The 23857-nt window shown below is 44.0% G+C and overlaps 1 protein-coding gene across 1 annotated transcript; it reads right to left on the bottom strand.

Annotated features, from left to right (window-relative positions):
• Window positions 1-7113: 7113 nt before the first annotated feature.
• On the bottom strand, window positions 7114-23458 carry LOC146798580 (uncharacterized). Its single transcript, XM_085625881.1, has 11 exons — window positions 23366-23458; window positions 20488-20620; window positions 19388-19471; window positions 18504-18587; window positions 17308-17391; window positions 16737-16946; window positions 15822-15893; window positions 15006-15048; window positions 12549-12611; window positions 10211-10390; window positions 7114-9270 (listed from the first exon to the last, which is right to left on the bottom strand). The coding sequence occupies exons 2-11, from the start codon at window positions 20515-20517 to the stop codon at window positions 9014-9016; spliced, it is 1107 nt and encodes a 368-aa protein (XP_085482007.1). The 5' UTR covers window positions 20518-20620; window positions 23366-23458; the 3' UTR covers window positions 7114-9013.
• Window positions 23459-23857: the final 399 nt, after the last annotated feature.

The raw sequence follows: 23857 nt of genomic DNA, 5'->3' as shown, positions 1-23857 counted from the left end.
CAGACCTGCACCACCCCGCCAAGTCGAGCACCAGCAGCAACCACCTGAAGTGCATCCTGCTGAACACCCGCTCCGTCCACAGGCACGCCGTGGAACTCTGGGACCTGCTCGACGCGACAGCACCGGACATCGCCTTCCTCACCGAAACCTGGATGAACGCCTCCTCAGCACCCGACATCGCCATAGCCATCCCGGATGGATACAAGATCACTCGGAAGGACCGCGTCAACCAGACGGGAGGAGGCATCGCCATCGTACACAAGAACACCATCCGCATCTCGACTAACTCCGACGAAACCTTCACCGCCGCCGAACACCTGCACTTCCAGATACACACTGACCCCAAGACCACCCTCCGAGGCACCCTCATCTACAGACCCCCGGGACCACGCACACAATTCAGCAAAGACATCGCAGACTTCATCAGCCCACACGCCCTGCCCTCCGCCGACTACATCCTCCTAGGGGACCTCAACTTCCACCTGGAGAACAACAACGACAGAAACACCACCGCCCTGCTGGACAACCTCGCCAACCTCGGACTCAAGCAACTGGTGAACACTCCCACCCACTACGCCGGTCAGACGCTCGACCCCGTCTTCTCATCCAGCAAGCACATCTCCTTCAGCCACGCCACCGGACTCCACTGGACCGACCACAGCTGCGTCCACTTCAGCTTCAGAAAAACTACAACCCACCACCACCCGCAACAGGTTCCCCGCCGGAGCTGGAGCAAGATCACCGCCGAGCAGCTCACCGCCTCCCTCAGCCAGAACACTCCCACCAACACAACGGACCCCAACGAAGCAGCCAGCAACCTCACCAAGTGGCTGACCGCCTGCTCCAACGACCTCGCACCACTAAAGAACCCTCCCAGCAGACCCGGCAGCAAGAAAACCCCCTGGTTCACCGACGAAGTCAAGGAATCCAAGAAGAACTGCCGCACCCTCGAGAAAGCCTGGCGGCTCGACCAGACCACAGACAACAGGACCGCCCTCAAGCACGCCACCCGCAAACACCATCAGCTGATCCGCGCCACCAAGAAATCAGCACTCAAAGAACGACTGGACAACAACGCCCACGACAGCAAGGAACTCTTCAGCATCGTCAAAGAGTTCTCCAACCCCAGCGCCGGAAAAAACGACATCACGCCCTCGCAAGACCTCTGCAACTCACTCGCCGCGTTCTTCCACCGCAAGATCACCGACATACACAACAGCTTCGACGCACAGACCACGCACCCTATCACCGAACTAACGCCCGCCACCACCACCCTCTACAACTGGACCCCGATCAGCACCGAAGACACCACCCGCACGATGAACTCCATCCACTCTGGATCACCAACCGACCCCTACCCACACCACGTCTTCAACAAAGCCGACGCCATCATCGCACCCCATCTCCGGGACATCATCAACTCCTCCTTCCACACCGCCACCTTCCCGGAGAGCTGGAAGCACGCCGAGCTTACCGCCCTCCTGAAGAAACCAACGGCAGACCCCACCGACCTCAAGAACTACCGTCCCATCTCGCTCCTTCCTTTTCCGGCCAAAGTAATCGAGAAGACCGTCAACAGACTGCTTGCCGCATTCCTCGAGACGAACGAATCCCTCGACCCCTCGCAGTCCGGGTTTCGGGCCAACCACAGCACCGAGACCGCCCTTATCGCAGCCACCGACGACATCAGAACCCTGATCGACAACGGGGAAACAGCGGCCCTCATCCTCTTGGACCTCTCTGCGGCGTTTGACACCGTCTGCCACCGCACCCTAGTGATGCGCCTCAGCAACATCGGAATCCGAGAGAAAGCACTGGAGTGGATCATCTCGTTCCTCGCCGGAAGAACCCAGAGAGTCCGCCTCCCCCCATTCAGATCCGAGGCCACCGAAGTCAACTGCGGCGTGCCACAAGGATCTTCACTCAGTCCAACCCTCTTCTACGTCTACATGAGCCTCCTCGCAGCCATTGCACGCCAACACAACCTCAACATCATCTCCTACGCCGACGACACCCAGCTGATCCTCTCCCTCACCAACGACCCCACCACCGCCAGAGCCAACCTACACGAAGGGATGAAAGACGTCGCCGACTGGATGAGGAACAGCCGCCTTAAACTGAACTCAGACAAGACGGAAGTCCTCATCCTGGGATCATCACCCTCCGCCTGGGATGACTCCTGGTGGCCCCCGGCCCTGGGCACCGCTCCCAAGCCAACGGACCACGCACGCAACCTGGGCTTCATCCTGGACTCCTCCCTGTTGATGACCAGACAAGTCAACACCGTCTCATCTTCATGCTTCAACGCCCTGCGCATGCTCCGCAAGATCTTCAGATGGATCCCCACTGAAACCAGGAAGACCGTTACCCAGGCACTCGTCACCAGCCGACTGGACTACGGGAACACCCTCTACGCCGGAACCACAGCCAAACTTCAAAAAAGACTCCAACGCATCCAGAACGCCTCCGCACAACTCATCCTGGACCTCCCCCGACACAGCCACATCACCGGACACCTGAGAGACCTGCACTGGCTCCCCGTCAGCAAGAGAATCACGTTCAGACTCCTCACCCATGCACACAAGGCTCTCCACGACCTGGGCCCCAAGTACCTCAACGACCGCATGACCTTCTACACGCCCACCCGCCAGCTACGATCGACCAGCCACGCCCTCGCCACCGTACCACGCATCCGCAGAGCCACTGCCGGAGGAAGATCCTTCTCCTACCTGGCAGCCAAGACCTGGAACTCCCTCCCCACCCACCTTCGGCGAACCCAGGACCATCTCTCCTTCAGAAAGCAGCTCAAGACCTGGCTGTTCGAGCAGTAACATACCCCCTCCCCCAGCGCCTTGAGACCCTCCCGGGTGAGTAGCGCGCTTTATAAATGCCATGATTGATTGATTGAGAGTGGACTGTAGAGGAGGAATGCAGACTAAAAAAGGTACGAGTGGACGAATATGCAGAACGCAACTTAGAACTCTGAGGTGCTGAGGTGAGATGTTGGTGTGACTGGTGAACAGGGCACAGGAGTAGGGGGCCCTAATTCAGCACCTTTTGGAGCTAGGATAGGCACCTCTCGAGTGGTGGCATGTACGTAGTGATCTGAGTGCGGATGGTGAGACGCAGAAGAGAGTTTGTTTGAGCTTTGGTGAGTGATTCTGTAAGGAAGCATATGTAGGTCGGTGGATCTGGGCTGAGCTGGTATTTGTTTAATTTTCTTTTTATTATACTGATGTAGAGTGATGGAACGGTCTCCCCCTCCCCGGGATGTGTGATCGGGGGTCCGTAGGTATTGTGAACTGCATCTGTGGGGTAATGCTACATTGTTACAGTGTTGGAATGTGCCAGCTGCTCAGAAATTAATTTGAAAACGTAAAATAAAAAACATCTTTAAACAAAACAAATATATGGAAGCCATGACAGTAACCTTTTGGCCAGTGAAAGAGGTACATTAAAAGTCATAAAGTGGACAACGTGCTATTCGGTATACCTAGTGCTTGGATTCCTTCCTTCATTACCTATGCTATGTGTTGTGGCAAACTTCAGTGAACCTCTAGTCAGTCCTAATTTACTCACGTACAAATTCCAAAACACTGGCCAAATTTCCACATGAACGAATCCCAATTGTAAGGATGAAAACCCATCAATTGAATATTGTTGCACATTTCTTTTTATAACAGATTTTATTGAGTTTTGTTGGAAATACAGTATTGAGCATATATGTGAAGTCATAGTACATTTCTGTTCATCTTATTAGGCACAGTATAGCATACAGTGTTAAGCTGCATATAATGTTAAAGGTAATGTGTATTCATGAGCATATAATAGGCATCAGTTGTGCAATTGGTAAAAGCTGCTCCAAGACTATCATTTAACATGCCCAAGGGACCTGTATCTGATGTTATGAATGTCTGTTAGTGTATACCATTGTCAACTAAACAACCCCCTTTAAGCTAACTAACGGGACAACCTCTCCACCAACCAGATGTGTAAGGGACCAAAGGGAGACATCGCCTTTCTCTGGCTTCGAGTTCGTACATTATGGAAGCATCCACTTTGTGGTACTGGACTGTTGTAAGGTGGATGGGTATATAATATGGACCTTGCCTTTGTCTTCCACTTCCCCACCTCAGTTACTCCTCTCTGCCATGTGTGTGTCACAGGATGAGGCTTATTTGCAGGTGTTGCTATGTGTATATCATCTGCATGCCTGTAGGGTTCATCCATGTCCAGAGCTTTGAAGGATTCCAGTAATGTATCCCAGGACATGGCAATAGGTATTTTACGTAATCCTCGCCTTTCTTCCCTTCGTATCGCCGCACTTTCTGTCAGTCCCCAGTGTTCTAGTTCCACCCTCCAAGCAGTCACAGTTGGCGGTCTCGCTGATTTCCATCGTCTCGTTATGAGACGTTTCGCTAATATGAGTGCTAGATCTGCAAACCTCGCCTGTACTATATACCCCTTAGGGTGTTGGTAAAGTCCTAATATACAGCCCCCCCGCTGTAGTCCATGTGTGTCCACCCACCACCTCTCACAGCGAGCGTGCTATTTGTGTCCAGTATAAGGATAAAGCAGGGCATGACCACATCATATGAAGAAAGTCAGCATCTTGTTCCACACATCTAAGATTGTTGCACATTTAACTTGTATTTGTGATCGTGCCTTGTGTGATCAACCAACTTAATCAAACAAAATGTTATCTCTGACCTTCTCATTAATTTGATTAGTTCATTTAATGTACTCTTTCTTCTCTTCTGCTCCCTGAAATACTTTGAAGTGACCATAGGGCAGCTTAAGCACTATACCAGCAACCAACAAGACATAGTATTATCTGTTCACTCCTATTTTCTGAAATCCATTTCGAGAAAAGATAATTGCTAAGGCAACATGAGCACCAACAGGCTTGTGACCTGGGGTTCGTGGCAACTGACTTCACCTGCTCTCGGGCAAAATAAATTCAGGGGCTATTTTTCCAACCTGTTCTCTTTAATCCTTACCAGTGCTGATGTTGTTACCACCTCCTAGTATTTTTGCTAAGTAATCAGTTATAATCGGTTGGTAATGTGAGAAAGCTTGAAGTGAGAGTAAACAAACACCACCCACTGTTGTAATCAGGGCCGGCTCTAGCGCTGGTGGCACCCGGTGCAACAATCTTTTTTGGTGCCCCACCTCCATATGGCCCCTTCAGCAGATTCTCTCACTACCACCTGGCAAAAGTGCCCTTCATCTCTCCATTGATAAGGACTGGACTGGAAACCGAAGGCAGGCCTGGCAATTTTCCTGGACCAGTCCTGGGAGGGTGGGGGTCACTTGGCCCACATGGGCATTGACGTCTTGCCTATGTTAGCATGAGCACGTTGCTGACTGTCTGCTGCTTTGTGCACGTTACTACACACATTTATTTTGCTTGTGCCAAACTGAATTTCACATAGAACATACTGTTGTTTGTGCACTTTGCTCATTCCTGGGATTTAGTCTGAACATTGTGAACAAAGCCGAACAACAATGCCCCTTGTTATTCTGTTCTGGTCAGGCCCTAGCACCTAGACAAAACATGCAGATGCAGCTGTTGTTTGGGAACATATGAGGGTACACAAATAGGTAACACACTTGGAGAGGGACCTTTCCAGGGAGAAGAGTGTGACAGCACCTGTGATGTAGATCTACAATCTATAGACTGCGGTACGGGGTCTGCTGATAACATCCAGAGATCTTCTAATATATAATAATCTTGCTTCTATACAAGGGGAGGGAGGTTAAGCTACTCTGTCGTATATCATGACAGCTCCTTTTCTGATTTACGCACTGCTTGCTATGCTGATCGTATTCGGGTTAGGCATTTTTCTACTGGTTGTGGCACGTATACTGCATACTAGAGCACGTTGGTTAAAATAAACATTTGAAACTTTTTTGTCCGTCTGTCAGATCTTATAGTGAACGAGTACAAGAATGTGAGCGAAAGGGTGTGTCTAGCAACTGAGATTCCTGAGAGAGTCGGGAGTGTTGTGTTCTGGGGTATCTAATCACTTGTTCCTCTGTAAGTGAGTAGGAGGGTAAGTGAGACACTATAGCCAGTTGGTCCCGGGATCATGGGTACTAAGGTAGTAGGATAACTCAGTCCCTGCCTATTAAGGTCCCATAATCCTAAACATAGTTCTGTGACTTCGTAGAATCCCTGCAACGGGGGGGGAGGGGCGGTTGGTTGATGGCTGCCTGGCCCCTGGGGAAGCTACCTGCCCCGGGAGGCTGGAAACGCTTGTTTGCTGCTTTTGTTACTGGAGGCTGATATTGCAGCCCTGCTGCAAATTCGGCCCTCAGTACCAAAACCTGCCCATACTGCTTCAAAACTGGCCCCCAACCTTACAGCCTCCTGGGAAAACTCCACCCTCTACGTCCAGTATCGGCCCTCTCTCATATACATTTCATTTGTTTTAAAACGCTGGTAAAGGCTGGCTTTACTAATCCACTCAGCTATCCACAAAAAATACTGATCTGTTCTTTGCAGCAGGCATATTAACTCTCTGCACTACATAATGGGGAGTCAAAACTGCTGCTAGACAGAACTCTGATCTCTCTTTCTAGCAGGAACATTATTCACAAGAGTTATCATGACATTTTTATTGCTGCCTGAAAGCTGGAGGCACAAGGAACTCTGCAGCAGGTGCTTTAAAATCTTACTTTATTGCTAAACACAGCACCCCTCCCTTGAGGTCAGTGCCCCTCCTCAAGGTCAGAGCCCAGTGCGGCCCCACCAGCTGCATTGCCCTAAAGCCCGCCCTTGTTGTAATTTATTCACTCTTAGGCCTTGCATTACTTGACAATAATATTGCCACAGCTTAACTTCAGAGTTCGGATATTCCTCCAACAGTGTGGCTTCCTACGTTATTGGGGTAAACTTGCTTAAGGGCAAAAACAGGAAATAATGGAGGATTACCATCATTTGTGTCCTCTAGCCTTGAAGGTTTAATAGTGCTGCTTACAGAGTTCAGGTCACTTGTCAGCGTCTATTATTAACCACGTATTGGTAATGTGAAGTCAGATATTTTTCTTGATGTTGACACAAACAAATTGCAATACAAATAGTCCCAAATTAAACATGAACATCCCAAATTAATCCAAGCTGATTTATTGAGGAAGTTAAAACATGTCCATGAAAATACTGATAGACTACACATGATACATTAGTCATTTCAAAAATACATCAGGACATACATTTATGTATTAAAGGAAAACATATTCATAATTATTTTTACATTCGTTCTGTACTCCATAGAGGCACAGAAACACATATCTACTTAAGTACACAGTCTTCATATACCTAGGACAAGTCTTCCTATACCACTGTTCATTAACTTCAATCTACTACAGCTTAAAGAAGACAAATAAATTAAGACTCTATTAAGAAAATGTCAAATGTTATAAATATAATACTGAAAATAATGAAGCAGATAATAATTACAATCATGGCCCCACAAAGGAACTGTAACTTTATATAGACACGAATTTAAATAATTATTTATTTTATAAAGTGAGAATATAACTTCTAAACACATATATAATGTATTCTGTCTCGTCATTGAGTCTACATGGTCCAACGAAGTGCATATGCAGATTTCATTTAATATCCCTTTCCAGCAAAGGGCTGTATGTGTAAACTTGTTTTGGTCTTATGGATTTTCTAATCTCTAATAGTTGAGCGTTTGAAGCGAAAAGTTTACAATGGATCTTTTATTGTTTGTCTGAGGACTTCTTCAGATCAGGCAGGTTAGGATAATAAGCAAAGCACATGTTCAGGATTTCAACCTTTAAAAATGTTTTTGAAATGATTCAAAATACTATTTTTTTACTGATGAACCTTAATTTTTTTTAGATCAATATAAAAATTCACATTTAAATTCCCTATTTTAACTAAGTAAACAGTTGCCTTTTCATCTTTGGTGGCTCTTTTTAAGACCGTTTAACACGTTTTTTTTCACATTATAATCTATCCTTTAAGTCAGAGATAAAATTTACTTCAGTCATTGCCTTGGCTGTCTTTATTTCTTGTGCTGTGAAGTCACCAAATCAAATTAAGTTGGTGCAATAATTGTTTACATTTTCAAGTCTAGGTAGAGTCAAGCTGTTGTGTTTTTCTTTGGAAATCTACCGTTATTGTATTCTGGAACATTTGTAACACCAGAAATTTGCACCAAAAAAAAAACGTTTTACTGTTTGAGGTAGAAATGAGTGTAGTTGTCCTAATTTCTCAAATGTTTGTGTCAGGGTAGGTAAAAATGGGCGGTTGTATTTGCATCAAAAAGGCAAATAAATTACATTTGAACATCCCATAACCCTGGCGTCTAAAAAAAGGTTTTATTTGGCTATTTTAAATTAGCACTTGAGATATAATTCAAGACACATTGTGTCTGTTTTGTTGTTTTATTGTATTACATCAGCTAAGAACTTTTACAAAACTGTCAGGAATGACACAACAGTGCTTTGTGGAGCTGTGTGCCTTTGTTAGTGCCCCAAAATTTATTTAGTGGCATCAGCTGTACCTAAGGTACCTTACTCGAGGGGAAGGCCTCCGGCCCAATGGGGAGCCAGAGATGACATAATGGAACCAAGTGGCCTTTTCTGACCCCAAACACTGCTGTTCACTGGACTGGCCACTTACATCAGGAGCAGCTTGGCTCATTTCTAGCTCATGAGAGAGACTGAGCCTTTTGCACGATTTGTGTTTCCGAAGCAATGTTTTCAGGCACATGGTGATGGGGAAAGCAATGGCACAATGTGCCACAAATTATATGTTGGCGAATGAGTTGCCCTCAGCTTTGGAGTGGTAAACACCATCCTAGCCACTTACGATCTACCCAGTCTAAACACAGGTATCAAATTCGGTCAGCGCCTGTGATCGTCAAAAATTACACAGTCAGTTGTAGGTTTAACATTTCTCATTAGTCAGTGGTTTTGAAGGCGTCCCCAAATCGTATTTTTTTTTGCACACCTTCACGTTAATCTTGCTTCAGTCTTAATATTTACCCTGGCAGGCACAGCAAGACGAGCAGCGCAGGCATGAGAGGCAACGGGTGCAAGCAGAGCAACCACAGCAACCGCACAAGGAACAAGAAGTGCAAGAAGAGATCAGAGACACAAGTTGAGCAATCAGGGCCGGGAGAGACAGCGCAATCATGATCCACTGAATGATGAGCATGGAGAATGTGAACAGGTAGATGACCCGGTTGCACCTCTCATAATTGGGATAGTGTGGGAAGGTCCAGATGCTCCCTGAAGAGGAATAGAAGAGATACAAAAAAAAAAGATTACAGGAGTGATTGAGACTTCCAATGGCTGCAGGTCTGCATCTCTGGCCCCCCAAAGACGGCATGTTCAAATGCCCCGCCACACACACACACACAAACACACACGCACATGCACGCACGCACGCACACACGCACGCAAACACACACACCATGGCAGCAAGGCAAGTCCATCAGAATGGAGGCACCAGCACCTGTGACTCTCATCAGTGCAGAACACGAATTCGTTTGTGCTTTTTGCCAATTCTGACTTCTCTCTGCCTGTTCTCTAATCCCTATCCAGACCCCTCTCAAAGTGTGCAACCAAAGAGGGTTTTAGAGGGCTCGCCCCTTTCCAGCAGCTATTACTTTGAGTTTCACAAAAATGTCATAATGGCATTTTGCTTACCTTAAAAATATCTGTATTACTAGACATGGTGGTAGCTTTTATTATAGCAGACAAACTGATGTCATAGAAAATAATTTATTGTAGCAGTTACAAGTGTTTTATAATTGATTTGAATTCAACGCTTGACATGCCTGTTTAGAGTCTGCAATTTAAACCGAATACCCATATGCCACCTCACAAACAGCACTTCAGTGCAGTTTGCTGGCTCATTAAATTGAACATCATGCTCATCTGCCATCTTGAGAATGGCACTTTATGCTCACCACTCATCTTGTGAATGGCACTTCATGTACCTATTCCATTTGAAAGTCGCATCTTAATGCTCAACAAATCAAGCACATAGAGACGACTGGCCTTGCAGCACTCGACTTCCACTCCGTCGCAATCTCTCACTTACTCATTCGTTCTGAATCTTGGAAGTGTGATGGCCTATTCATTCACCATCTTGAGAATGGCAATTAGTGTTAGCCCACCTTCCCTCATGACCAGCATCAACTGCAGTGCCTGCCAGAATAATTACCTGCAATCAACCAGGCAAGCCAGAAGAGGCCCAGAATTCCGACGAACCCCAGGAGGATTCTGAGGGATTTTATTGCTCCCAGGCCTGAGAACAGGACCATGGCCAGCAATGTGGATCCGCTGACAATGCAATAAATTGGGATATAGGGCTGAAGGGGGCAGGTGCCCAAATACACGGCCCCTGTGGAGGACAAAAGGAGTCATGGTAAGAGCATGTTTGTACAATCAGAACATTTACAAAAATCCAACATGAAATTTAGATGAGGTTCAGGTTGTTCTGGTCAGTAATTTCAGAGTGAGGTTTTGCCTTCCATTTATAATTTACAGGGAGATAATCTTTTTTATGACAACATTCTATTGATTTTATTTGATTTAGATACACCAGACTGTTACACAATTGACCATATAGAACAGCAGATGCTTGACTGGCTGAGCCCGTGACATAACAGAGCAGGGTTCATAGGAACAAATATGATAACAAAACAATCCCCCCACTTCCGACCCGCAGTCGTTTCAGCATGAATCCTCAGCCATTTCTCTTTCCTTTCCCTTGGGGGCTAAGTTCTTGTCCTGTTCATGTAGGACTGAGGCCATCGCCCAGAGGATGACGAGGATTTTAAACCCTCTACAGGGAGAATATCTTGCTGATGAAAGGGAACATTTTTAGATGACATACAGTCACATAGGCAATGTTTATGTTATGAACAATGGCGTCCTTGTATTATATGGACACACCGAAGAATTCCAGGATTGGTTGTTCTGAGGTTGGTAAGAACAAGTTGGTGCTCTCAGATTGTTTTTCTTGGAAATTTGACTGCATCTCTCTGTTACATTAACCTGAAGTAAGAGACTGTATTTCAACCATTCTTCATACTTTTCGCTTTCCAGTCTCTTATGGCCTAATTACAAGTTCACCGCTGCCTAACCCGTGGTGACGGTCACTGGACCACCAGACTGATGGTCCACCTGCCGTATTACGAATACGGCAGTGGGACTGCTGCAACCGCTGGGGAACATGGATCCCGTGGCAGTGATGCGTTGATCAGAGGCCTTAATATACTGGAGGTGCCGCTATAGGCCCCCCTGTTGCATCAAGGCCAAGCTGTGCCTGCAGAGGGGCACATATTGTGTCCCCCTGTGTCCAGTCACCATCTTTTACTACACGGCATGGACTTTGCAGTCCATGCCGTGGAGGAACGGGCTTTGGCGTTCCCATTGTGGTGCCTTTTAAATAGGCACCGCCGTGGGAATGTTAAATGACTGCCCACCAGACCATGAGATTACTCATAATCTGGTGGTTGGACGGAGGTCGAGTTTGGCAGTCCTGGAGTGGGGTGCTGCCTAACTCGTAATCAGGCCCTTAGTCCTTTCACCTCTGGTACCTCTCTGTACCTCCAGGCAGATTGGCATTTACACCCTCTGTAAGTATTTCAGACAATATCTTCAGAGCATATGTATTGTGTGAGGGAAGTGTGAAGAGAGACAGCTCTGCCACATTCATAGTAAAGGCGCTACATGTTTATGGTGATCGACGTGGCACTCAAGGGGCGCAGTTTTGTACCTCAGCCACAATCATAGACAATTTAGGTGGCAAGGAAAAAACCTGTTGGCCCCTTATCTCTGGAGTGACAGAAGAAGACCTAGCATACCAACACTACGAGGGTGAGTGCTTGAGTGGTGTTTGCTCTGCTGTGTCAATGGGAAGGCCACACACAGGGTGGCGCTTTGTTACCATACAGATGTATACTCCAGTACTCCAGGAGTGTAATCAGGTAACAAATTCCCATTGCAAGCAAAGGGATCCAATCAGCCAAAACATTATCCAATCCTATATGTCAAAGTGCCCGATTTGTAGTCTAAGTCCTGTTTTCACGGTTTTGCTAGCCTTGTGCCCTGATGACTCAGTCTAAGACGCACTCGCTAAGCATTATTAGTCAGTGCTACCACTACTCCCAGGTGAAGGGGGTCCCTAACCAAAGAGTGAGATCATGCATCTCCAGTGTTTTTTATTTAACTTCTTGGTCCTATGCATTATGGTACTTAAATTGTGGTTTATCTTCAGGACATAATGAACTTTAAGAAAAACAAATCAGATGGGGAGAGAAATCAAGATAAGAGAGAGAAGAAGGGCTGTGGATAGGAAAGTAAAAAGTAGACGGGATCAATTGTGTGATAGAAAAGTGAAGCATGAATGGATAATTAATATACCGAATGGAAAGAGAAAGAGCGTGAGTTACTGTGTAGAGTGGAGAACGAGAGGATGGTGATAAAGAAGAAAAAGAAATAGGGTGAGAAAAAGAGTGTGCAAAGAAGGAAGCAGGTGAAGGAGGGTTACTTACCGAGGACAATTTGTGCTATGGCAATAGCTATCCAAAACGTTGAGAGCAGACCCATCACACCCACTGAAAGAGACAAGAAACAACAGTCATTCAGATGAGGTAAGCACCTCTTTGGCCAGATGCGGAACAGTTACAGCGATACAACCTGATCTAGCAACAATGAAAACAGACGGAGGCCGTCTCACGCATCCTTCTGAGACATACTTGTTTATTATGTATTTCTGTTATCTAAAATGTAAAGTCCCAGAATAGATTCCAAAGCCAGGGGCGACCTATTCTAGAGCCTTATGCTATGTTATGCTGGCACATCTTGGGTAACCTGTTGGAGGCATTTTCAGGTTCAAAATACTCTCTTGACCTGTAGATGACTAATGTAGTAATACTAAAAATAGAACTTTTTTGAGCCAGATAGATTGCTCTTGAACAAGACTTCCCTGCATCCTGTGGCACTCTTTGTCATGGCATGCATTCACTTAGCATCTTACACCAGGTTAGACCTGAGCTGAACCTTCTGAGTATGTGGTCTTAAACATTAAAACGCTCCTTCAGATGTGCCCTATTACATCTTCAACCTATCATTTCTTCTCAATAATGTAGTATGGCATTCGTAGCTAGTACCCTCAGGTTTTTGGTAACGTGATTTCCTTTGAAGTTAGGAACTGAAGATGTATTCTACTGGTAATGCTCTTCCACATCATAGGCCTGATGTATAAAGTCAATTTGCGATCACAAAACCTTCAACTGGCGAAATCACAGGGTTTGCAACTGCAAAAAGGCTTTTTATTATGTACTATTACTTTTTATTAGGTACTAATCCCATTTCATGATTCGGCTTGTTTAGATATTCCTTCCAAATAAGGATTCGCTAAAGGTTGTATCAATGATTTGTGACCAAAATCAGGTCAGAAAATATTAAAATTTTACAGACACCTCAAGGGAGGTGTAAACCCATTTGCAAATAGTAGGTGGTCCCTTTGGGGCTCCTTCCCGTTTGTAAGTGTTAAAAAAATTGTGGGGTAATAGGCAGTGGTTAACAAAACCACTGCCAACTCTCATGCAAACAAATATCTTTTTAAATGTAGACCAGTTTTACTTCAAGGGAAATTGTCTGCCTTAAAAAAATATATACTTAATTAAAATGCAATCACAGACATGATGGTCTGCTAACCCTAGTAGACTCAATGTCCTTGCGATGGCATACAATAGTAGTCAGTCACAATTTGCAAACTAACTCAGGAATATTGATGAGGAAGGTCAGATAGCAATCCACTACAATTTGGAATTTGTGAACTGACATATTCATGCTTAGATCAATTTGCATGAATCTTTTTCGTTCGCAAAAAGTCAGTGCACAAGTTGAAATCACTTTTTGCTAATAGAAATTTAATACATCATGTGTCTCTGGAACCATCAACTGAACTTAAGGAGCAGGCCTTGCACATGAAAACCATGTTTGACTATTATTTTGATCCTGCACTCTCTATAACTTTGGGCAGCCTGCTGAAGCCTATTGACAAATTACTGATGCACAGCCGTACAATGCAGGTGTCGCCACACAGCGTGGCGGCAATTTGTGTTAAACGATAAAGCAATTTCCAGGGAAAAATCGTAGCCTGTCAAATTCTTTTTAAATGTTAGTTAGGGCAATAGCAATTCTTCAGGTATACAGATTCACCAAGCCCTTCCAGTCCAAATCTGCCAATTGGACTTTCGCATACAGATGTTTGTCAATCAAGGGTTCAACATTCCTGAAATAAGCCAAGGAATCAAGGTAACTGCCCAACCTCAGTAAAAACACATCCACAGGAAAGTTTAAAGGTTTTCTACAGAGTATCTTAAACACTAATTGGAAGAGGCAGAGGGCTATTCCCAATCTCATCAGGAGGCACAGCTCATTGAGGCATACTTCCTCCTCCCCCCACTATTCTTACTAATACCAGCTCAAACGGTATAATAAATCTCGTTAGACCAAAGAGCCAGGTATTTTTTAATTTCACCCCTGACCCTTCCTCTCACACCCTTGCATCACACATAGTCATCTCATTGATAACAGTGCTCCCGCGTAGACACAGGTCGTAGCACGCCCCGTCCCGTAGAGGGGCGGGAAGACCCCCATGATGAAGCATGACACCAAGGGCCCTTTTGGTGTGTGAGGGGTATTTAAACAACTGATGTGTATTCTCCACGGCTGTGGGATACATCTCATTCCCCTTTGGGAGTCTCTTTACATATTCAACCTACGGGTGGATCCCTATGTTTACTAACTATTCCCAATCTCAGCCAGCCTTCCAGAGGCATCTGCATTTCAGAAACTTCACAATTGCCTTACTACCTATGTTATTATCTGAAAGTTCGTTTTCATATCTCCTATAAATGCAATAGCAGTATAGCACTAAATTCATAACATACATAAAACATGATGATTGATAACAGATAGTTAAATAACAGAGCACTTACTCAAGCACTTGGAGATAGAGCAACAGGAGCTTGTGGATGTCTCCTAAAGAAAACGAAAAACAGATTATCCCTGCTCTACGGAAACTTGGTGTCAGGTCTCACAGTTCATTATTCAGTCTCCAAAATGAAGGACGTTTATTTATGTAGGGGGTCAAGGCATTTCCTATCCACGTTTCACCTCTCTCTTATGGAGAAATGCAAAATACTTTTAATGCTGGGATTACAAGGAGAACAGCTGAAGAGGTAGGAATATTTACAAGATTTAAACAGAACTGGAGTGGAGTCAACACTGCCTTAATTAGTCATTTCTGGAAGAGGGTGACATCTGTCTGCCCACTATCCTTCTGAGGAGAGATCATATTAATTCACCCACACTTTCCTATGCCTGAGCTCCGGGGTGAGACCTCTAATGGCAGGTAATCAAGGCGGGACCTGGTTTGGAGGCATCATTGTCTGTCTGCTTCTCTCCCTTCTTTTCATTGGCAGAGACCTGTGCGGTCATTTCAATCATTCTGCCTTTTCTCTTACTGCACAACAATGCCTTGGCCAGCAAAGTGGATACCACATCCCTCAGACCATGGGAACTTGCAGGAGCAGCCTCCATCTGAACGTACACAGGAACACAGTTGAGAATAGCTTGGGAACTTAAGGGAGCAGAGTTGGGAACAGCTTGGGAACTTAAGGGAGCAGAGTTGGGAACAGCTTGGGAATTTACAGGAACACAGTTGGAAACTTACAGGAACACAGTTGGGAACTTACAGGAACACAGTTAGAAACAGTTAAAGGAGCACAGTTGAGAACAGCTTGGGAACTTACAGGAGCACAGTTTGTCTGCGTCCTTGGTGAACATGCTGCTGCAGATGGCCCACAAGGGACTGCTGGAAACACCTGTAAGACAGGAAATATTGGTGAAGGCTGTAGTCAGGCTTTACATGCCACATTCTCTTCTGGAGTTTATCAAACAACAACACATCGAGTGGAAACCAACCCAATACAAATGACCTGTTTTGGATTTGATTTTCAAGAGGCGGCTTACAGATCCCATGCCGTATCATTTCTCCAAGTATTAACATGGCCAATGAGGGGGTCAAGATCATGGAGTGATTTCACTGTTATAACGATGTCACACTGCTCCATCATGTTGGACCTCACTTAATACCATACAAGCATCTAGGGTTTATTCCTGCCCTAGTGTATTTTCCCATTATTCTACTCAAACAATTTACTCTCGTCCAGTGTTTCTAATCAAGTAATCGACTCAGCCTAATTAGGAATAAAAGGAATTGGAATGAAAATAACATTACATTTCACCAAACAGTTACACTGAAATGCTGTCCTCCCCTTAGCCCGGATTAGAGGGCTTTTGATGAAGCTGAGTGTGATTGCTGTCTGGGTTGAGAATGTGATCTGAGCTACATTTTGGGTCCTGGTGTGGAGCTGACAGTTGTTACATATGTCCTTTTTCTAAATGTTGTGTCTTGGTTTGGAGCTGACAGTTGTTACATATGTCCTTTTTCTAAATTTTGGGTCTTGATTTGGAGCTGACAGTTGTTACATATATCCTTTTTCTCTGAAGAACTAGGCGCTCTTTTCTTTCTCTCGCCTAAAGTGCTGATAGCTCCAGTCATGGTCTTTTTCAACCCTGACTGTAAGGACATTTCACTGCTGAATAGAAACAATCTGTTATTGGCTGCTTGTAGGCTAAGGGACGTCATCCCACTCAAAACTTACTGGAGTGCAGTTGCCGTTATTTGAATTCCCATGGATATTGTCCGCACGTTGGCCATATGACGGTCCTCGGTTATTGTCCCCATATTGAGGGTAAGAACTCCCATGAGTATTGTCCATTTGTTGGAGTGATGAAATCCCATGGTTTACATCAACTCTTTGTGTGGATGATGACGATGACTGGAATGTGGACGTTGGCTGACTTAGCTGTACCTGGAAAATAAGAAAACGGAAATGTGTTATTTCAATCCAACCTAACTGGCTGCCACTTATAAATAAATGTTAATGGCTCTCCTTCCACTCGCTAATTTGTTATCACAATGATTTTAAAGGAAGCTCGATGCAGACCCTCTCCTGTTACAGTTAGACTGACTGTGATGTATTACTGCTGTTCCCCTGTCTCAGCTTACTCAACTCTCTTTTAGTTAATTCACATGCTAAGCCAGTGATAATTGCTATAGACCTACAGTGAACATAACCCAAATTAGATAGGTTCAGCCATGACACGTGTATGAGGCAACAAGGACATCAAATAATTCTGTGCTTAGCATCCTATGGGAGTCAAGTTACTCACTTGTGAAGTTGCTTGGTTGTATTCCAGCCTGGGCAACAACGATGTTGAGGACTGCAAGGAGGACGGCACACGAGACACTTGTACCTACACAAAAAAGGAAATGTTACTTGGGCCCATACCCATCTCCATAGGTTTTACTTGTTTCCTTTTAGATCCCACTTATGGGTGTTTCCTAAAAGACCACTCAGTCAATTCCACACTGCCACAATGTGGTGAGGGACTTTGAAGGCTGCTGACAAGGGCCCTGGTGGCCTGGTCTACAAAGTCAAGTTGGCATAGAGCAGGAGTCTCCTACCTTTTCTGTAATAAGAGCTACTTATGATCAATGAAAATCAATCTGAGCCTCTAACATTTGTAGTGCTGTAATAGTGACCACACCAGACAAGATTACATCACTGGCTACCGTATGCAAGATTACTCACTGTGATCACCTCCGCGGATCAGGCAGGGTGGACAGCAGTAATGTGAAAAAGGCTCAGTTGATCTTAAATGCCGTCACATAGGTAGTATGTAACAACCATAGCTTGCCCTGGCACTAAGGAAATTCTATTAGCAATAAGTCTCCCCACCACCACACAATTTATCATTCAAATACCAGCTTTAAATATATTTTGGAAATTCAACAATTTTCCCCCAAACATCAGCTTGTGAGTTTTGAAAAAACACACATTTTCATCCTGATTGCAAACTTTTCAATTTGGATTGCATATCTTAATTCATCCCAGCTTCTAATTTAGTAGGCTGGGCTGGCCACAAGAGAGATACTTACAGGTAGCTGGAATGCTACCATTAGCTCACGGGCTACTCATTGGTGAAACCTGTTATATAGGTTCTCAGTAACATCATTTCCTTGGGTTGGTTCCAGATTATTGTGTTCTACACGGACAGGAACTGAGACCAGATCAGCCCATGTGACAATTAAGCTCTCAAGTTGAAATGCCTAAATGTGAGTGGGTTCCTTCAGAGAATATATGGTTGGTGAAGTGTTTATTACCTATTGGTTTCCTTATCACTCAGCTTTGCATTTCTCTTGCACTACCTTTTCACTCCCATAATAAAGCCTGCAGCTCACTTGAGGTTAGACCAACATATTTGTGCTGGCTTGCTTCTCCTATGTTCAACACCATCTTTGTGTTTAGCTGTGTCACATTGTTCACAGTTCACTAACACTTAGGACTTCAGCTATTGATACTAACCTGTGAAATCGCTGAGCCTCTCTCTGTTTGTTGTGCCGACATTATTGATGACTGGAAGACGACCGGTCCCTCAGTTACTTGTTCCTATTAAATAATTAAAGTCATTAGTGCCTCAATCTGGACTGTGATAGTCATGAGTCCTCCTATACAAACAAAGCAACATAGAATTCATATAAAACATTGCTGGCTTTTATGTCCTTGCTTATTCAGTACTATTGCAACTCTATTGTTCTCTAAAGTCCTCATTTACAATTTGGAATGAACTAAAATACTCTAATATCTGGAGGAAAAACGAAATACACAGTAGAATGCAATGGATAGATTTTCTCTACCAAAGGGATAGCATTCAGGAAGAAAAGCAGTAGGTGGGTCTTTCTCCCTGTTTAGAGATTCTCCCAGAAACCTTTAAATATGGGCCAGAGTTGTGAATTTGCTCTAATTTCTATCACTGCTACTTTGAGGTTATTTCATGCACTGATGATCTTTTCTGTGATGAAATACAAACTTGTTCCTCGGCTCCTAGTTGCCTTCAGCCTCATACTGTGATCACTGTTTCTAGGAGCACTCATTTCCAGGAAAGATAGCCTTTTAATGCCCATTGTTATATTGTTATACCCCCCTTCCGCCTCAACAGAAGACTTGTTGTCAAAGCCCAGTACAAATGTAGTCGTCCCTGTTTGGACTGTCTCCAATCTGCCTGCCTTGTTCCGAACAGGAGGCTTCATATCTGAACACAATACCCACTTCCTCAATCTCAAAATTGACTAAATTCTTTTCCAAAAAACTGCTCTTACATTCAACCCTTTATATGGAAACCCACTGTAGTATCTGGAGAACAAAGAGGAATGTTTGAGAGCCATCCTTGACTTACAGCTACTACTGACCTGAGCAGCAGATCGGATCTTATCTAGCCGTTGGTTCAGAACCGAAGTCTTCTGGTAGTATGCAGGTAGCTCTGAGGCTTGTTCCTGTAAAAGAATAAATGTTGGGTGATACCTTCAACCTAATAGTTAAAAGATATTGCGATATTCTTTCAAACAAAAATACACACAATAAAGCTACTCAAACTAATAATTGACTCTCCACATATAAAAGAGATGGAGATGATAGTGGGCCCAATAAATGACACCTCCCATTCACACCATGGGCTTTCAAAATTGAAAATACTGCAGTCGTAGCGGTAATATTACTGAAATATCATTAGTAGCTCCTACCAATGACATGAATGACATTAACTTATGAACCCAAATACCTTTGAATCTTGGTTGTGATACAGCACATGATCAACTGGAAGACACCACTGCTACATCTGACCAATAGACATTCCACAACACCTGGTACAAGCTCAACCAACCAATTGATCTCCTGACGGAGATTTGTGGGATATGAAAATATACTACAGGTGTCTGATTCTGGAGGCCTAATAGTAATTGATGAACTGTGTGCTTACCGCATGGATTTTTTAGTAGAAACCGGGAACCACACTGTTGAACATTTCTGATGTTCCAAGACACTGGTTGATTGACTGCTCCTGGACAGGTCTTGCAACCGTCAAATTTCCCCTTCTCCCGCTCCCTGATTCCACTGTTGAAGGCCTATAGACTAGTTAGCCACCAACGGAGGCCTTCTGGCCAACAATGAAATGACCAAACTGTGACTAAAGATATTTTAATGCTAAATTTCTATAGAAGAAAAGTATGATATTTCAAAGAGAGGTTGAATACCTCTGCAATACAGTGGTTACTCTTGGGAGCATCTAAATGAAGATTAATTCACTGAACCTTGCCCATAACTTGTATCTTATTCTCCAACACCATCGCATGGAGCCACGGTAAGAAATATTAGTAAAGAGTCAATAGCGCATCCCAAGGATCTTTCATTATTTACACAGGAGCTATATAGATCTGTTTTTATCTTGATTTCAGTTTTTCTGCATTAAGGGAGACTCATTTCCATAAATTAAGACAGGAATAACTTTACACACCTGAGCTTGGTGCCTTATTTGCTGGGACATCTCCTTCTGGGCTCAGTGACAGTTATATCTTTTTCTTGACTTCAGTTTATTTGCTTGTCTCCTTATTCCTCCCTCACGGCAAACAAGGGGTGTCCTTGGGATCCTGTCAATTTATGAAGAAGCGGAATGCGTTAGATTAGGCAAGTGCTAGCCAACGAGAGCCAATTGCAGAAGAGTTAATACTTTTATATAATTATTTGTTTTTGGTGAGAATTTAACATGATTCATAAGATATTCACACCACAACAATTGTGAGCGAGTACAAAAGAAAGTCCATCACACATTCACGATCAGTGGTGCAATAATAATTAAGGACCTAATTTAGTGTTTGGTGGACGGGTTACTTCTTCACAGATGTCCAGTCAGCTTTCTTAAAAGTGCATTTTATCCTGTGGCACTTGTAGTAAGCAGATGAGATATCCATCACGTTTGTGACTGAGTAACTGTCCACCAAACTCTAAATCAGGCCCCACATATTACCCATATTCGGTGCTACACAGCAGTTTTGAGGTGTTTTGTCCAGTGTCCAGAATGCATGTATGAAACAGTGAGTATGTTAATGCTGATGTTTCTTGTGAACCTCCTCTCTTTTTTCTTCTCAATCTATTTCAGACCAGTTTTGTGTTTTAGGAAACCCTACTTTAGACACAACTGTCAAGTTAATATTTATAACAGGTAGGATCAGCAGTGAGATGTGCACTGATTTGTATCTGGCACTTGCAGTGCTTAATTTTTAAAAGAATAGGTGCAGGGGCCTACGGTTTTGCTCAGAAGTCTGCTATTGAATATTGGGGTGCAAATTCCAAGACTGCGTAGTCTTGATTCCAACTCATCCCTCTTTCATCCACCACCCACAACTCCTTGCCCCCTTTCTTACTCCTGTAGGGTCTTTTTCATCCCTGATTTCTCTCTTTATCACTATTTTTCCTTCTTTCTTTTTCTTCCACCTTCTCTCTGTTTTTTGTATTTTTCTATCTCTTTGTGTCGAAGTCTGACAAGGAAAAGTGCCAGTCCACAAAAATGAGTACAGATGGGCTCCACCTGTAAACCGCCAGCTGAAATTATGCACTGGGCTAAATTGAGTGGTTGATTTCAATGAAAACTACTTAGAAGTGAGTTGCTGCCATTCACCACCAAGTAAGGTTCCGCCAATTAAGGAATCCCTTTGAAAACACTGCGGCATATCATCAAACCAAAAATTCCTGCATTCATTCTCATAGTAGAAGAAACCGTATATGCATACCCGTATGGAGATAAACAATGTGGCAAACCACATCTACGCCCTAATAGACATCCCTTCCTGAAAGACACTGTCTCTGTGCCACTTGGTTCTGTATCTTTTTATCCCACGTGTGCACAGAGTGATTTGCAGCCCAAAATCCAAAACTGATATTTAAATTGCAATGCCCGATTAAACGCCGAATTCTAGGAGTAAATGTAAGGTGGTCCTTTGTGGAATAAGAGCAGATGTATTCTCACCAGGTCAATTTCCCACTTGCTTCTCTCTCTCAGATTCTCCAGTTCTTCTTCCGGGTGCCTAGCCTTGTGCGAGGTACCGGTGAATCTCATTTATGCATTTGCATTTCTGCCACCAGTCTCTTAAACTAAAACATTCACACAACAAACAGATTCTACATAAAAAGGGCTTCCTAATTTACTCTATTTTACGAGTGGGGTGCCTGTTGGAAGAAATCCAATAACACTATGTCGATATGAGGAAGGTTAATACCATCTAAGAACATTACTAAAGGTCATCTTATCAAATTGTGAATAATTATTAGCAGACTAACCAAAGAGTACATTTCAAGATTAGAATTGACTGATTTTACTCAACAAAGGAACCTCGATCTTTCAGTTTATCGTAGAGTAGTACTTATGGAAAATTAGTTCAGGTTTGCTTTATTAAGAATAAACACAGTGTTTAAAAAATCTCTTCCTAGGCTCACAAATGTTTTAGGATGTAAGCTTTTAAGATAGCAAATGTCCATTTGTAATGCATGGATGGGGGAGAGTTCAGTTTTCAATATTTTCATTACAGCTATTCATATTTGAGCTTTCTCCAAATAACTTTTCCTGGCACAAATATGACATCAAATCCTTTTCTTACCTTGTTTTAGTTTATTGTCCCAGTTACTCCCTCTTTGCCTCCCCTATCAAATCCTCACTTTCTTAGGTCGATCCTCTTTCTGCTTTTCTTTAAATTCTCATTTTAAATGTCATCTTTACATCAACCGTACAGTTTCCACGATCTCGCCCTTAGTTTATTTCAGATGTCTTATTTTACCACACCCTTGACTAAAATCTCTGCAGGTGAAAACACATCCTCAAGAGTCAAGCAGATAATTAATTAACACGTGAATATATGCAAATAGCGCAGCATTACACCCAACCCAAACAGAATCCCAAATATCTGTCAAACTTAATTAAAGGTTGTCATGTAAATTGGGCAAAGACACATTTGCTTGTAGCACCGAGGCAGGAGTTTCGAATACTAGACCTGCCCATTGAAATATGAATAGCCGCTATCTGGGTTCACAAAACCTAGGTTAATAATACGATCGGAAAACAGAAGGAACCAATTTGAGCGTAGTCTACGGCAAGCCAGACGAGCCATGTTTACATCAGTTCTCAGGGTAGGGCGTTTTTCTCTGTTACAAAGTAAAGGCGCCGCCTGTTCCTTTTAATTTACTCATCTCAATGCCAATAAAGGTTCCAGGGGAAGACAAGTCACAAGTTAAAGCGAGGTTCCTTCACTTCACAAGCGCAAAAACAAGGCCTCGTAAAACCAACAGAGGCCGTGGCGTGTCGACAGGTTTTGCAGCTTCTCTGTCCCTAATGTTGCTCTTACCTGTGTGAGCCCAGTGAGGAAGTCAGCTGTGAACCTGCTCCTGGCGAGTGTAAACGTTTATCAGCGGAAAGAGGTTTTATATGCGACTCTCAGATTATCAAACGCTGACTTCGAAGTCCACACCCACAAGTGCCAGCTGATTAATCTCCACCAGCTACTTGAAAAACAATGGGGCCAATTGTTTGTGGATGACATGGACAACACTCATGTGCATACCATGATTTCTTAGTAGGGCACATTCCACAGATGACGGGAGGCCAGGATTAGACACATCAGCCCAACCGCCATTCTTTTAGGATGTGGTAAGAGAGGTGGTTCTGTAGTGTGACAGTAGTGCCAATCCTTATTCTACGAACCCCAATATCGGAATGAGATAGATTTAATTGTGTGGCATTTACTAAGTGACATTTGTGTGGTTATTTTCGTTGCGTGACAAAATATGTGAGCCACATTTATCGAAATACAAAAACCTCGGCAACATATATTGATGAG

This window comes from Triturus cristatus, chromosome 9 (genome assembly GCF_964204655.1).
Source record: "Triturus cristatus chromosome 9, aTriCri1.1, whole genome shotgun sequence".
Lineage (NCBI taxonomy): Eukaryota > Metazoa > Chordata > Amphibia > Caudata > Salamandridae > Triturus > Triturus cristatus.
Note: the sequence above shows the minus strand (reverse complement) of the source record. Positions and strands in the feature narration are given on the sequence as shown.

What these genes read in the sequence shown, in the direction of transcription:
- LOC146798580 (XM_085625881.1), bottom strand. Translation starts at nt 20,517, where the DNA reads ATGTCCCAGCAAATAAGGCACCAAGCTCAG. An exon ending in ACAACCAAGCAACTTCACAA is followed by an intron (nt 16,947 to 17,307) that starts GTGAGTAACTTG and finishes CTTATTTTCCAG; the next exon opens with GTACAGCTAAGTCAGCCAAC. An exon ending in CATAGCACAAATTGTCCTCG is followed by an intron (nt 10,391 to 12,548) that starts GTAAGTAACCCT and finishes TGTCCTCCACAG; the next exon opens with GGGCCGTGTATTTGGGCACC.